Source organism: Salminus brasiliensis, chromosome 15 (assembly GCF_030463535.1).
Source record: "Salminus brasiliensis chromosome 15, fSalBra1.hap2, whole genome shotgun sequence".
Classification (NCBI taxonomy): domain Eukaryota; kingdom Metazoa; phylum Chordata; class Actinopteri; order Characiformes; family Bryconidae; genus Salminus; species Salminus brasiliensis.
Window position 1 is genome coordinate 7254767 of NC_132892.1, and position 17509 is coordinate 7272275.

Consider the following 17509-nt stretch of genomic DNA (forward strand, 5'->3'; position numbering starts at 1 on the left):
GCATGGTTCAAAATCAATGTCGGATTTTCATTTGATCATTTTCATAGTTTTTTTTTTATTACTTTTGTCAGATTCAAGATATTTCTATGACCATCGTTGGTTTTTCTTTCATTAACCGAGGGGTAACAACAATTTTGTCCACGTGTGTATGTGACAGTGAAAATGGCAAACATAGAGATTTTTGGTTTTTGCATGTCAGCAATGTAATGCATCAAAACTATTATGCACCAGGACCATAAACAGTTCATTATAACATGGTAACTACTTACTGAACTTGGGATTGCACAAATGAGTCTAAAACAAATTGGCACTAAGAATACTGATATGTCTACCATTTCTTTTATAAGTGTGAACATTGCCTCAGCATTTGGTTTGACTAGGATATATCCTGAGGATTTTGAAGAGGTACTGTGTGTGGATTTAACATATTTACTTAATTACACAATATATTTCAGAAGTCTGAAATCTACATTAGACTGATTCACCCTACATGCTTTAACCCATACCATGACCTTTTACAGTGATGTACAATGCTTTGGGAAACATCTACTTACTGGAAGAAGGCCTGGCCATATGTCTGGTCTGTGTTGTATTTTGTGTCCCCACTCTTAGTTTAAAACAATGAACTCCAAGAGAAAATCTTTATTAACAAAAAAAAAACTTTTTATTTAATGTGGTCAAATACATGTTTGTACATGTTTATTCTAAAGATAAATAAGTACTATTTTTAGTTGTGTGGAGTTGAAAAAGTCCACTGTATAGATCTGAGATATTTCATCTTGGCCAAAACATTACTGCTTTGTGATTTCAAAGTTCATTCCATTAACTAAAGATCAAACCATGTTAAACAAAAAGTATACCATTTCAACTTAGTTGAACTGAAAAGGAGAAAGCAGTTATATGCTAAAAATACATTTATTTTCTGAATTTAACATATTTGTACATGCCACATTTTAAATTTTCTACTATGTTAAATTAAGCAATTTTGTGCTTAATTGGAAATGTATTGTATTGCGTTCTCTGTTGCCCATATGTCAATCTGTTCTCACTTAGAAAACCAATAAATGTGAAATTTCACCAGGGGTGCCCAAAGTTTTGCATTTGAATGTATGCATGTGTTTATGCCTGATTAACGTCTCACTAGACCTGAGCAGGTGCTGACACATTTCATCAACGAAAGAAAACAAGACATAACTGAAAGTGCTATCTGCAGGGAAGGCACTTTTAACAAGGACAAGATGTGTTTTTCTGCATGCCTAGTTCAATATTCAACTTTGTAAAACTGTGGTTTCATTCCCTTCTGTCTTCAGTGCTTCTGTCGTTAGACCTCTTCTTTTGAATTTTGAGAAACTGCAAACTCAGTTTGAACCATTTCAGGAGTAAGACTAACCCCTCCACTTTCAATCCTGTTGAGAGAACATTCTTACATTAGTTTAATTAATTTTTGTTCAAAATAACTGATTTTTCCTACTATGACCCAAGGTTTGTTGTTTAGTGCATTTTTATTTCTTTTTGCGTGTAACTACAAGTAACTGGTACAACTACACATTACACACTGTAATCTAGTTAGCCAATTGTGTGAAATTAAGATTTTTTTTATTATAACGGCAGAAGACCACACCATATTTCAAATTCACAAACACTGTATGTGTCATGGGTATTATAGCAAAACATAATTTTCTGAACAAAACACTTATTTTGCAGTAAACATTATGCAGTTAAAGTTTTAATTCAAATATGGAAGGAAACTGCAAATAAAAAAAATACATGACTAAGGCTTACACTCCAGAGAGAATCTCTTCTCGGATGTTAAGAGGAAGATCATTCAGGGCAGGTGGGGCTTCCAGGGGCAAGAGAGAACTGCTGAAGGGATCAGACCTGTGCACAATAACAAAACAAAAAAAAATAATACAGGGTTCCAGTATATGTTTCAGCATGAATTAAATGTATGTGTTTATACTTACATGCATGAGACCCAGTTACTGGTTGTAGATGAAGTAGTGGAAAAAAAGGTCTGGGCCATGAAGGGAATCATGATCCCTTTTATAATATCCTGCACAAAAAGGTGACAAAAGAATAACCAAAAGACAAAAGATATATATTGGTAATGGAATTTGAATTACCATGATAAACAAAAATGTCTGACTAAAATGTATATACACTATATGGACTAAAGTATTGGGACACCTGTTAAATAATTCAATACTATTCATTCAAACCAACAGTATTAAAGAGTGTTTCTACTGTCCAGAGAAACTTTCTACTAGATTTTGGAGCATTGCTGTTTTTTGGGGGTTTTTTTTGGTTTTTTTTTTTATTGTATTCAGCAACTACGATAGAGCATTATTTAGGTAAGTTTGTTGGTTGATCACCACCCCACCCAATGTACAACTCAAGTATTGGTATCTAACTTAACGAGTTATTTTCTAATGGCAATACTTGCATTTGTGTGTGCATTTGCACATCTGTGTCAGCAGCTTAAAGCAGCTGATGCATGAATAGTGGCAAACATAATTAAATCTGAACTACAGTTTGCCCAAAAGCATGTGTGAGACCAGATCAAAAAGAAGGTTCTTTGGTCTGATGACACCAAACACTACACATCACCACAAACACACCATCTCCACAAAGAAGCATGGTGGTGGCAGCACCAATTGAACTCGTTCAGATTAGTCACAGGTGTCTTGCTGGCCTTCTTGCACTGTCACTCAAGTTTGTAAGGATGGCCTGCTCCAGTCATATTACTTCTATTTCGTAATGACGGATTTACCTGAACTCCAGGTCATGTTAAGTGAGTGACTTTTTGTTTCCATTCCTCGACTTATAATCTTTAATAAACTAATAATCTTTTCATAACTTTTTCTCTGAGTTGCATGCAGTGTTCTTTTGTCTTCATGGTGCATTTGGTGGTCTTTATACTACAATGATTAGAATACTAACCAATTGCCTGCTCTTGAATTAGGTCATTTTAAAGAATGTTTTTGAATTTATGCAATCACTTTTTTCAATTATAACTTTTTATTTAATTGACATTACTTTGTAGAAATCTGTTTTCACTTTGATATTTGATCATTTTTGTTGTAAATTCTTGCAAAAAAGCCAAATTATACCGACCATTATTCAAAAGCAATAAAATGAAAAACATCCAAGGGGGTAAATATTTTATAGGCACTGTATATACACTAGTGAATGTCAACAAATTTGAATATCAAGAAGTGTATTCTTGTTAATAATTTAATTCAACATAAATTAAGGTAAACCTCTGACAAGTATGTTAATTTATACACTCAATACTTGGTTGGGGCTCCTTTACCATGAATTACTGCATCTATGGATGCAGCATTACGGCATGACATGGAGACAACCAGCTTGTGGTACTGCATTCTTTGTGGTAACTAAGATGCTTCTATAGGCACAAGGTTTTTAAGATTTTAAAAGCTTTCCTTTAATTATTTCAAAAAGAACTTTTACACAGGCTTACCTTTATGTCTAAAACCTTCTTTTGAGAGCCTGAAGTATAGATTCCTGGAATACTGCCCTTGGTGTGAATTGGTAGTGGACAAAGATAGAGCTCCAGGTCACTCTCAAGATAATATGGGGTTGGCTTAAATGCATACACACTGGGAGCAGGGTTCTGAAATAATCATTAAATAAAGAGCATCTTAAAGTTAAATGAGCAAGTGCAAACATGCTTCAACTGTAGTACAATCTTTGGGCAAGTACCTCATAATAATGAAGATGATAATAAGGAGTAAAACATCTCATGCCAGCTTTATCTGACTAGATGGATTTAGTAAAATAGCATTCAATTAGCTGACAGAATACTGACAGAATGAAAATAAATGAAAGGTTACAGAGTTGTAGAGTGTAAAAGAGAGTGTAAAAATAAAATCAGAGTGCAACAGATTCAATATAGAAAATTTGAAAATGCTGATATGCCGCTTGGTTTCTCATTTGTCGTCTATTATATAAATACAAAACAAAAACTGAAATGTTAACATAAATTGATGTTTTTTAGCCAAACCTGTTCATGTAGTCTGTAATACAAACTCGGCAGAAGACATTATTTTAACAAATAAAATACTGAAACCAGATAATAAATGCACTGAATCTTAAAACAAAAAAATGTCAATATACACCATTACAGAAGAAATGCATAAAGTATTTACAAAGATCCTAAGAGGGTGAGCGGTAAGTGGATGTTTCAGATTTTCAGGAGTGTTAAAACTGAAAGGGTTGTTGAGCTCTGATCCAAACTCCTCCTGCACCTCCTTTTCCTCATGGAGTTTCACAGCACAAAACATCACAGTGGGCAACAGCTCATCCTAGAAAAATACAACCCTAGTTCATACACCACAGATAAGCTGACAAAATAATTTTAACGTATCTTCCTAATGCAGACAACTGTACATTAAGAAAATCATTATTCAGTAGTATGTTACCTGTGCTCCAATGCATAATGGCCTACTGAGCTTGAAGTGGACAAAAGAGGCTCTGGCATCATAGACAGAAACCTCCTGATAGCCCATGGCCCTGTAATGCTGAGGAACCTAAAATGATAAGAGTTCATTTATAAAATGTATATTAGTTAAAATAGCATATGAAGAGTGTTGTTCCAAAATGCTGTATATCAATAAAAAAAGATATAAATGAATAAAAAAACAATAGCTGATGTTAAATGGACTCAATTATAATATAGAGCTGATATTTCTTGTATGTGTAAAAACCATTTCCAACAATGTCGGTTATGGGAAAAAGATTATTCATGAAAGTGGTATTTACTAGTTTTTGAACGAAATCCTTCATATATTTCATAGTATACAGTGTCGTGAAAAAGTGTTTGTCTCTCTCTCTCTGAATTCCTGAATTTCAAATTCTGAATGATATCACTTCTTATAATGCATACTTGAGACCAGACTCCCCCACCACCCGTGCAAGACCAGCTGCACACCCTCATGCCACTGCTACCTGCCTAATGACCATGTTAAAATCTACATGGACTATCTGCCACTACTAATAGTACCACCATTAAATATCACCATACCTACACCATGATTATAATAGACATGTTTATAATATACATGATTATGTTGCACCTGAGCAGAACAATAGTCTTGATGGTTCAGTCACTTAGCAATAATTTATAAATAGTTCAGACCAGAGGAGGATGGGTTCTTGGTTCCTCCCAAGGTTTCTTCCTCCAGCTCTGAGGGAGTTGTTCTATGCCACTTTCGCTTTTGGCTTGCTCACTGGAGGTATTAGGCTTTCTTGTCTTCTTATGTTGTTGATTTCTTGCCTTTTTACTGATTACTGACTTTGTAAAGCTGCTTTGTGACAACACAAGTTGTGAAACAAGCTATACAAATAAATTTATGAAGAAAAGACATTCATCACGTGAAAAAGTGATTGCCAACTTCCATTTCATAGCTGGTTACACCCCCCTTAGCAGCAATAACTGCAGCTGAACACAGTCTGTAGAATTTTGGCCCAGGCCTCGCTTCAGCACAGTGACATATGCAGGCCTTCCTCCATGAACTGTGTTCTTGGTCTTGTCACTATATTTCTGTGTCAGATTAACTGCCCACCCTCCTGCCACTGCTACCTGCCTAATGATTATGTTAAAAATTACATGGACTATCTGCCACTATTATTATAACCACCATTAACCATCCTTATTCTCATTACTCTTACCATTTCTACTTCCTTTGACCAGAGGAGGATGGGTCCCCCTTGTGAGCCTTGGTTCCTCCCAAGGTTTCTTTCTCTAGCTCTGAGGGCATTTTTCCTTGCCACTGTCACCTTTACCTTGATTTGATTTTATTAATTCACTAGGATTTAGGTCTGGACTTTCCTAGGGCTAGGTCATTCTAAAAGATTAATCATAATGCGGAAAAAAGTCACTAATCTCTAAAGTAGGGTCTGAAAGCATACATTCAGTGAGGGTACATTAGTGTAATGGTGAAAAATGGCCACTTTACTTGGTTATGTTTTTCTGGCATAAAGGTTCTGACCCTTCTCAACAGCCTTTTTTTCTAAGTAAAATCCTCCAGACCTGGAAGCAGTTATTTCCCTAGACATTTACTGTTATTCAGTTCTGTCTAATGTACATTTAAACTTAACTACCTCAACCCTCTTACTCACTTTATATAAAGTAATAGCAGCCGCACCCAGTCACTTTAAACTATTTTAAGAGCAGGGAGGTGAATTGAGGCAGAGGTGAGGTTTCAGAATGAACAGTAGGACACTTATGTTTTTTGTATATTTAAATACATATTTACAAATTATAAAAATTAATAATAATAAAAAATAATATGTCAGTAACAGCTTGTATAAAGACTCTGCTGAACTGCTTAAAGTAAGTAAAACCAACACGGCACTGCACAGTGTGGAATACAGTATTACTGACACTTTTACTTTTTTAGAGTAATTATTTGATGCAAATCTTAGCTGCAGTGAAACGTACAGTCTGTCATATTTAAAGAATGCACGGATAAAACCCCACATCTGCAGTGACATCACTCTGTCAGTGGAGAGCAGAGTTACATATGTCTGGTAGAGGGGCAGTGGTGGCTCAGCGGTTAGAGCACCGGGTTATCGATAACAGGGTTGTGGGTTCGATTCCCGGGCTTGGAAAGCTGCCACTGTTGGGCCCTTGAGCAAGGCCCTTTACCCTCTCTGCTCCCCGGGCGCTGGAGTTGGCTGCCCACCGCTTTGGGTGTGTATGTGTGTACTCACTGCCCCTAGCTCACTAGTGTGAGTGTGTATTCACTACCACAGATGGGTTAAATGCGGAGGACACATTTCGCTGTACAGTGTACACCGTACAGTGACAAATACGTGCACCTTTAATTATGATATTAAGCCAAAAAAAAAAAAGTTCTAACTGTACCTTTAGATTGAAAAAAGGAATGCTGGTAGTCAGATCCGCTCTGAATGTCCTCACATGAACATGTCTAAGCCTATTTACAGCCTGAAAAATCAAGCAGGTAAATTAATGAGTATTAGTAATTACACATTCCCCAGACAAATTAATTTTTTTTCTTTTGTTTTGTTTTTCCCAATTGAGAAAAACACTGCCGTAGAATCCAACATGAAACCTATTTTTTTTACATGAAGCATACTTTTCAGCAAATTATAATGTACAGATCTTAAACAATCATGCAAGACCAGAACATCTCAGACCTAGAACTTTCTGCACATAAGGCGGGAAAAAGATTTTACCCGGCTACAAAAGGTGTTGGCAAGCTGTGATTTTTGTGTGAACTATGAAACATTTGCACAAAACTCAAAATGTGTTTGGCCAAGGGTGCCGAAATGTTTGCATACTTTGCATTTTAAATGATACAGCTACCAGCCGAAACACATACTTACAAATTCATCTTGTTGGTCTGTGGGAGTATAGATGGGCAACATAAAGGACAGGTGATTTTCTGATAACATGTTCAAAAGTTGAGGATTTTCATCGACTCCTAAAGCAAGAGGATCAGGACAAACAACTAAACACACTGTACAATAGAAACAAATAGCACGCTGTGTCTTTCCTGGACACAGTCTATCAGTTCATGTTTATGTAAAACATGCTTGTTATGTAAAAGTAGACTTTAGACACTCATTGGTGGTCCAGCAGTTTCCAGTTTATAACAGGCCTGTGTCTTTTTAAGTAGTTCCTAAACATCCAAACCTATTTTCTTAGTAAATGTTTGGCTTTGATAATGATCTTGGAATCTGCTTTTATTTTATAAATGACTTCAAGAGACATTCCTGACTTGTTGTCCTGACTTGTTAACAGTCCTGCAATTATACTTCTCAGATCCGCTCTGAGCACCTTGGATTTTGAGTGCACTGTGTGATGGTCAATCCAGTGCTTTTGTTATGTGGTCACAGAGAAACTTCCAGCTGTGGTTAATCATAACCACTAACATTTTTGAACTATCATCACCACTAACTAAATAATCTACAGTGGATATAAAAAGTCTACACACCCCTGTTCAAATGCCAGGTTTTTGTGATGTAAAGAAATGACACCAAGACAAATAATTATAAACTTTAATAATTTTAATTAATAACTTTTTCCACCTTTAATGTGATCTATAACCTGTACAATGCAAAAAAAAACAAAAAAAAAAACAAGCAGAAACCTTTACAGTGGAAAAATATAAAATAAAAACTTTTAACCTGGTTGCATAAATATGCACACCCTTAAACTAATACTTTGTTGCAGCACCTTTGGCTTTTCATTACAGCACTCAGTCTTTTTGGGTAGGAGCCTATCAGCGTGGCATCTTGATGCGGCAATATTTGCCCAATCTTCTTAGCAAAACCGCTCCAAATCTGACAGATTGTGAGGGCATCTCCTGTGCACAGCCCTCTTCAGATCACCCCACAGATGTTCGATGGGATTCAGGTCTGGACTCTGGCTGGGCCATTCCAAAGCCTTAATCTTATTCCGGTGAAGCCATTCTTTTGTTGATTTAGATGTGTGCTTTGGGTCATTGTCGTGCTGAAAGATGAAGTTCCTCTTCATCTTCAGCTTTCTAACAGAAGGCCGCAGGTGTTGTGCCAACACTGACTGGTATTTGGAACTGTTCATAATTCCGTCCACCCTTACTAAGGCCCCAGTTCCAGCTGAAAACAGCCCCAAAGAATGATGCTGTCACCACCATGCTTCACTGTAGGTATGGTGTTCTTTTGGTGATGAGCAGTGTTGTTTTTGCGCAAAATATACCTTTTGGAATTATGTCCAAAAAGGTCATCCATGCTTTCATCAGACCATAACACATTTTCCCACATGCGTTTGTGAGATGTCTTTTTGCAATATTAAGCCGGGCTTGGATGTTTTTCTTTGAAAGATAAGGCTTCCATCTTGCCACCCTACCCCATAGCCCAGACATATGAAAAAGATGGGAGATTGTTGTCACATGTACTGCACAGCCAGTACTTGCCAGAAATTCTCGCAGCTCCTTCAGTGTTGCTGTTGGCCTCTTGGCAGCCTCCTTGACCAGTTTTCTTCTTGTCTTATCATCAAATTTGGACGGACGTCCTGTTCTTGGTAATGTCACTGTTGTGCCATGTTTTCTCCACTTGATGATGACAGTCTTCACTGTGTTCCATGGTATATTTAATGACTTGGAAATTCTTTTGTAGCCTTCACCTGACTTCACCTACAAAAATGTCAGGACAAACCTACTAGAACAGCTGAACTTTATTTTTGGTTGATCAGAGGCACTTTAATTGGTGATTTCAATTGAACATGAGTTTAAATGTAATTGGTTAAATCTGAACACTGCCACACCCCCACATTATCTCAGTTGTTTATTTTTACTTCACCTCACCAAAAGATTTCTGTTTGTTTTTCAATTGCATTGTACAGGTTATAGGTCACGTTAAAGGTGGAACAAGTTGTGAAATGATTTGTCTTGCTGTCATTTCTTTACATCACAAAAACCTGGCATTTGAACAGGGGTGTGTAGATTTTTATATCCACTGTACATGTATGTATGTATATTTGTAACCCAGATGTAGAAAAAATGTGCATCAAATAGTCTTAATAAAATGTTTACTGTGCACAGATTCTGCCCTAGAAAAAAAATCAAATGTATTAATGAAGAGTGTATGCAAAATTCCAAAACAAAACTGTATTTCCAAATTTCCAAACATTTGTTTAATGGACCTGTTTAGGAGAAAAAATGTTCTTACTAGTGCCTTTCTGTCCTTCCATTTGCTTCTTCATACTGGAAGCCAGCTCTTGCAGCAAAAGGAGCCTAATGTTCATACGGCATTGCAGAATTACCTGAAAAGCACAGATATCATAAAATGACCAATATTGCCTAAATATAAATTACTTTTCTCTATGCTTTCTAGCTTGTAGTATATACAACTACATAGAATGATGGTAATTAAAATACCCCTCCAACCTCTGTGAATTCATACTGGGTTAGTATTAGAATAACAGAAGAAGACATCTTAATTTAATTTGCCAATAATGTTTTGTTTCTAAATTATGAACTTGGATCATTTGTACTGAACAACGATATCAGAAAGAATTGCACACTTCTGCATGTTTTGCTAGTCTCATGCAAGTGAGTCTAGGGTATGCTGTCAGTACATATTCAGTAAATGCTAATTATAAGCAACACAAAACAACTTACCTTATAAGCTGCTTGCTGGAAGAGTCTAAGCACCCGTTGTCTGACTTCCAGCTGGCTGCTGCCATAGATGTAGAATGCAGGAATGCAGTCAGGTGTCTGCAACAGTATTTCAGTTATAATTCTGTTTAATATATCTTTTTACTGAAGTTTTAAAAATATGTGATGTGGTTGTATATATCTTCTGTATTTACCTGTCCAGCATTTCGATGAGCCCGGTGTAATGACAGTTTTGGCAAGACACTGTCAAAATCTCCCTTTCTGCTTCCAGTGTCTTTTTTTGTCTGGAACAAACACATGTAAATATATAATCAAGGCATAGATCAAGAGGAATTAGGCTTGAGGACAACAGAAATCAGTAATGTCAAAACTGTAGCTTTCATGAATGCATGTGACCGTATGTAAGAAGAAGAAGACCCGTCTAGAAGAAGACCCGTCATCAATAGCAAAGAAGAAACTATTTTGGATGGGGAGAATAATGAAGAGGACATACTATATTCTATACTGTGGTACATTTAAAAATTTTCATTTCCAAAGTTCTTAACTCAAACCTATTGAAAATATGGACTGTGCCAGGAAACCAACAAATTTAATTGAAGTCTTAAAATTCTGCCAAGAACAGTAATCAAATCTGCCAGAAGCAGGTATGTATATTTTTAATATACATGTAGAATTTTGAATGTAGAATTTTCTATTAAATTTTGAAAATAAACAATTTGATATATGTACGTTGTGCAGAAAAGGAAAAATTTAAAGAAATACTTTAGCGCAAAATTTTAGCATGACATTTATATCCATGATGAGCATATGGAAACGTCCGATCACAGGGCCACAGTCTGGTCTCAATGTCTGTCAATGTTACAATATTCATTCAGTTTAATCACCAAAGGAAATCATTAGATCAGAATTAGTTTAGATTTGCTGGCAAAGTATCTTGACAAACACAAGGAATCCTATTCTGGCCTATCAAGTGAGACACAATATATGATTTGCTTATATAAAAAACTGTCAATGACCCTACTATATACTCAGCAGCTGCAAATTCTTGTTCTTTCAAAATGTCCATTTTCTGCTCTGTTGAGGACAAAACTTCACCCAGATGCACTTGCCTAAGAAGAAAACAAGTGTAAAAACTGGATTATAAAAACACACACACAAAAAGAGAAAATATAAAGGTATATTTTGTGTGTGAACATGTCACAGGTCATACCATTGAAGATAACTGACTCTCTCCTTCTGGGCATTTAATCGAACTTCATTTTCAAATGAAGCTTCTCTCATCTGTCTTGTTTGGTGAGCAGTCTTAGCATGAGACATGACTTTAATGAATGAAACACAAAAAGAAAGAAAAACTGTGTTTGTCATTAGAATTTCATCATCAGGACCCATATGTATTAAACAACTCATTAATAATTTGGCCCTAAATGTTAATGCTTAGATATTTTCTTAAATTCCATTTTATGTCTTTTCAAACATTATGAAATATTTCATAATAATAATAAAAAAAAACAAAGAGAACATTTGTTTTTATTGACTTAATTTCATCTCATATACATGAGGCATGTGGGTTCTAAACGGGCTACTGAACATTCCCTTCTATTGCAACATATTAATTTGTTACACACCCTTTCTAAGGTCCATGTAGCTCATTTTATCTTGGGGTTGAATGAGCATTTTGGCAAGTCCAGCAGGGGTGGACACATCAACAGCAGAGCTCTGAGGATGACAGTCCAATTTAATCTTTTTTTTATGCTGTTGAAATGATAGCATTAGCAATTCTATTAGCAATAATTAGTAAGGGATTTAGGAAATTATTATTATTGTGACAGTTAAATATTTTCTAAGTCTAAACCGATGAAAACTAGGAAACCACTGGAACCAAAATTTAAAAGTACTATATGTACAAACACAATGTAGTAAAATGCACATTCAACCATTAAGAAGATACAAGAATATATATTTATTTTAATCAAACAACTGAGGTTAACTGATTAATCATGACAGGTCTAATATATACTGATCTAAAATTAAATTACTTTGTAAGTATAAAATGTAAGTATTATTGACACTGCATACCTTTTCTATGGCTGGAAGCCCTGTAAGCTTAAGCTTGTGAGCAGCTGGCAGGGGCACGGGCACTTCTGTTTTTTGGTCTTGGGAAAGCATTTCATATCTCTCTTCATTGTTCCCTGGTTGCCTGTGAAGAGATGTGAAGAGATCACCATGTTACTGTATGCTTGTGTAATATATGTGCTGTGAAAATAACATATATTTTCAAAAATAATTTTATTTTATGTTTAAGTTCACATGTAAAATTCACATACTGCACAAATCCCTAGCAAGGAGATAGTTAGGAATACATAAACCAATCTGACAGTACCCTAGAGTCAGTTGAGGGGAGCAGGATGCAGTCAGTGTGCAGATGAATGGCTTGGAGTTAAATTGAGAGATGATCAGCTGCAGGGTAATTTCAGCAGTGCCATACTGGTTTGGTGTGAACATGACTGTACAGTTTGTTTTTCCATTAGCTGGGATGACTCCTAGTAACACAAACATAACAAACTGAAGAATTTTATTAGACATGAGCATAATTTATTTAAATATGTATACTTTACTGACAGGCAAAAATGCTTAAGGATGTTGTGTTTAGTAATGACCTCTAAACACACCAAAAAAAAAATATGACAACTTAATTCTGAAATTCAGGTTCCCACATATCTTTTATATTCAATAGTCATTTACATTCAACGTAGTGTTCAGTTGCATTTAATACATATTCAGTTCCAACCATCTAAGTAAAGCGAAAAACATTGAAACAGTCAAAACCATGTTTTGTACTCGTAACTTTGATGTGTCCAGGGCTGTTTTTATACAGTCAGGTCCATAAGTATTTGGACAGTTACACAATTTTTGTAATTTGCTTCTGTATACCACCACAGTGGGAGTTATAGGAGAAAGGAGAGAAATATTGCATTAAGGAGAAAAATATTGCATTAACTGCATTAATTCCATTGTCACAGGCTCAAAGGTTCTTGGAATGTTCCCTGATAAGCAGTTACATTGCCATAAGTGGTCTGTTGCCTCTTTATTTCATGACAAATTAAAAACAAGTTAAAAGGCCTGGATTCCATGTGTTAAATATGCATTTTGTAGTTGTTGATGGGAAGTATGAGACGGCTTCATTTAAAAATCCATTCTGGTGTTGTACAGAGGAAAAGTTACAGAAATAGTGTCACTGTCCCAATTCTTATGAACCTGACTTTATAACTCGAGGAATAGGCAGTGTTAGGTTAGTGCCAGTGTAATGTTTTGAATCTAGCCCAAAAAGCTTATTTTTTTCTTATCTAACCACAGAACCATTTTATACATTTAGCTAGGTCCCTTGTATGCTTTCTGACAAGTGCTTTGATGTGTTTTTTTCAGTAACAATTTTTTTCTATCCTACAGCCGAGTAGTGCATGGGTGGTAATAACCATCTTCAATTTCCAATTTCACAGTTGATCCACATCTTTGATTTACTTAGAATGCTATTCAGTCTTTATTTTCACAGTCTGACCAATGCAACTTGAACTAAGGGGTCTTTAATGATTCACAAGTAGACACCAATTATAAGCCAATACAAATAACACATATAAAAACAAATATTCTTTCAACTGCATAAATTTGGAACTTCCATGGCATCTGGGTTGAATGCTTAGAAGTTCCCTTTAAATGAATATAGTATAAATCATACATACATCATACATCAAAGTGTCAAAGTGCCACAAGTGGCCTCCCCTCACCCTAAAGTTTGCACTGAATGGCTAGTTACAAGCATAAGTAGTCTAGTTCTTTATATTGCAGTTTCTTTTGAACTTGAACTTTTATAGTACAAGGGTATTTACCTGATAATGGTTGGATGGTAAAAGCCTCATGAAGCTGCAAGCAGTGAACCTGGAACTCAAAGTCTATTGGACAGCTGCAGCTCAAAGGAATCACATGGGTGATGCTTTGAAACAAAAATATAGTAGTTTACAAAGTTCCATACATTTACTGCTGCATACTGTTTATTATCACGTATGAATGTTGTTGTAAGGTTTGACTTTTCAATTCTGTCATGCCAAAACTCCTGCAAAATGAATATTTTTTTTTGGTATGCAATTGTCAAACAATTATATCTAATTATTATAAACATGCTCAGATTAAGCACTTTATAAACATTTCTACCTGTAAGGCTTTCACTACAAAAGCTTTGTTTAATATGTTTAAAAACATATCTGCTTCAAGTAAGCGATTCATAAAATGTCCAGAATGACATCAGTATGTACATAAAACACATTTTGAGTCCAATATGTATGAAGAGCTAACAGATGCTGGCACTGGCCAACTTCTTCATGGGGGTCATGGAGGGAGAAAAGGGTCCAATTGATGGCTCTGGCATCACCAGGGATAGAGCCAGCAGTTTATCTGATGGGACCACCACTTGACTGTGCCACTCAGCAGCCCCAAAGAAGTGATTTTACATATGTAGCTTGGAAAATGGCCATGCGACTAGTGTAGCACTGCAGCAGTTACATTAAACAACAAAATATCAGCTATTTACAGAGAACTCAGGTACCTGTGACCCAGTGGCACAGCAGGCAGACGGATGTGAGATGGAATATGCAGATCATCAATCACAGGATAAGCATGGACAGGAACCAGCAAGTTCTCCTCTCCCTGGAAAGAAGTGTAGCACATTAAAGCACAACACAAGAAAGCCTGAACCAAATAACATACATCCTCTCTCTATTCACTTATCTTGTTTAATGTTTTTAAAATCAATTGTTTTTAGTACACAGCCTTTTACTAAGTTTAGACAGTCATGGGCAAATTATGTTTTGTTAATTTTCTTCGTAAAATTAAATACATCCTCTACGGAGAACGAAATTCTGCATTACTACTGTTTATTGGGAAAATATAGGCATAAAATGGGGCATGTAAAAAGTATATGACACTTTCAGCAAACAAATAGAAGTTGTGCTCTAATGTATTTAAGTTTGTTTCCTGAATCCTGTTCACACTATTTAAAACGTAAAACATTATAAAAACATTGGCCACAGCCATCTGGAGCCAGGAGTCACATGTGCTTAATTTCCCTACATTGTACACAATCAGCCAAGACATTTTTAGTATCTAATTTTGCTTCTTTAGTTTTAAACTTTAAATTCATAAAATGCACCTCTACATCTACCTTGATGTAGAGAAGAAAAAGAAAATATCTCAGTGAAAACAGTGCTCATTTGCTCATTCATAAGCAGGGATAATGGCCATATGGGTGCCATATATATATATATATATATATATATATATACACACACATCATTTTTTCTCGTAATAAAGCAAAATTAACTGTTCCTCTCTATAAACCTTAAGTTTTTTGTCACTTAACTGCACTACTACATCTTCAGTGGCCCACCTGGCAATGAACCCGGATGCTGTCAAAATAGTACCGCCACTCATTGGGACTGAAGTGTACAATAATGGTGTAGGAGAGGCCTGGAACTAGTCGACTCTGCATGAAAACAAAACACACAAGCATTTTAAGAAATATTTTACAGCTACATTATAAGATTATTATCTGTCTCTTCTTGATAATCTTCTGGTTGGGCGAAATAGCAATACTTTTTTTCTGAGAAGCTGTAGTGAGCGAAAAAGCACCAGTGGTAGCATATTAAAAATACTGTCAATAACTGTAACTAAACAATCTGTAAATGTCATTATGTTTAGCAGCTGGTTTGTGTTTGTATAATTACCTTTTTAGTATACTCAGTTCGAAAGTACTTTGTTTGGGTGGGGAGAATGTGAATGTTGAGCACCTCCGAAGAAATATTAATGAGCTTCTAAATATATATAAAAAAAAAATATTTACAAATTACTTTATTTGTTACAGGTGATATACTCTATTATATAATGTATACCAGTGGAATATTTATTGAAGTTTTTACGTAATTAAAGCTCTTGACAATTAACTGGTGTTTCACTTGAAAACACCAGTTAAAGATGAAAGATGAACATTTTGATTGTTGCATATTGGATGAGCTACACAAGCTACTCAAACCTATAATCCAAGGTATAAAACAAAAAGCTGTTAATATATCATAAAATATCATGAGCAGTATATGTGCTTTTCATAATAAGTAATTAGGAAAAATTTACTTACCACAACCTTTTTGTAGTCCTTTCCCACTTTAAACCCATGGAAATGAAGATCTGGTGGATCTGCTTCAACTACATTATTGCTCTTAAACTTGACATAAACCCCTGAAAAAAGAAAAACTGTAGATTTAAAATAAGGCACATGTGCCGTCTAAGGTACAGAAGTATGTGTGTTAAAGTCGAACCCATATTGGGTTCACAAGATTAGACAAAGTCAGTTAAAAGACCTGTAGTGTACTGATAAAAATATTTGTGATTACACTGAGATAAACTGGAACGGTTTTCACTATTCAGTTTCATTACCAGGTACAGCATTAACAAAACTTTTAAGCAACATTTATTCTAGCATTTCTTGTGTGCATGTAACATTTTCAACGTATGCAGCTAATGACAAGCTACCATGTTGTGGTGCAGAAAAACACAAGACATATTAGCTGCACAATATTTCCTTTGGGCTTTCTTACCATGTGGATCCACCTAGCTAGCTACCATGTGAGCTACACATTAGGCAAAATCATTGAAAGCTAACAGAAAAGGAATCGTTAGCGCTACACCAGTGAGTTTTGTTTACAGTAGCTCTCATTACAACATTCATTATTGTCCTACTAGTTTCAAGAAGATGATGAGAAACGTTGCCAGTCCTCCTCTTCTCCTCCACTAGCTGACTAAGAGGAAGAATTTTCTTTTTTTTCACTTCATTTTTCGCAAATGTTTTGGGGGCTTGGAGCACGGCTTCCATTCTGTCATCAAATATTTAGATCAGCTTGCTATAGGCTGAAAGTTATTAATTTATGTTTACATAAACTAGCTAGCGAACAACATATCTCCAGAACCCTGGGCTGTGTCAACATTCAATCACCATAGCGACAGCAGCAAGGTGAAAGCGGCGATTGTGATGCTGAGCAGCGGATTTTCAAAATAAAAGCCAGTAGCCAATTAGCACTAGAGTACAAATTCGAGACACAATCAACTAAAGACATTTGGAAGAACAAAATACATTTCGACGAACACGTTTTTTAGCGTATATGTTTGTACATATATTTGTACATATATTCGAGTGAATATTCGCGTTTCGCCCCTTCTTGCGCTCGCTTTGTTGAATTTGAATGTTTTTGTAAAATGAATGTAATAAATTGCTACATATGATATATAAACGTAAAATCACTTGTAGTCTACAGAGACACATC

At 35.6% G+C, this 17509-nt stretch overlaps 1 protein-coding gene across 1 annotated transcript; it reads right to left on the reverse strand.

The window, feature by feature from the left end:
- Positions 1 to 678: 678 nt before the first annotated feature.
- cfap221 (cilia and flagella associated protein 221) lies at positions 679 to 17181 on the reverse strand. Its single transcript, XM_072657364.1, has 22 exons — positions 16929 to 17181; positions 16327 to 16427; positions 15920 to 16006; positions 15583 to 15678; positions 14743 to 14843; positions 14030 to 14133; positions 12526 to 12685; positions 12222 to 12342; positions 11771 to 11861; positions 11356 to 11464; positions 11167 to 11254; positions 10340 to 10429; positions 10149 to 10244; positions 9697 to 9790; positions 7372 to 7469; positions 6890 to 6970; positions 4443 to 4550; positions 4170 to 4325; positions 3482 to 3634; positions 1965 to 2053; positions 1783 to 1878; positions 679 to 1406 (listed from the first exon to the last, which is right to left on the reverse strand). The coding sequence occupies exons 1-22, from the start codon at positions 17059 to 17061 to the stop codon at positions 1322 to 1324; spliced, it is 2337 nt and encodes a 778-aa protein (XP_072513465.1). The 5' UTR covers positions 17062 to 17181; the 3' UTR covers positions 679 to 1321.
- Positions 17182 to 17509: the final 328 nt, after the last annotated feature.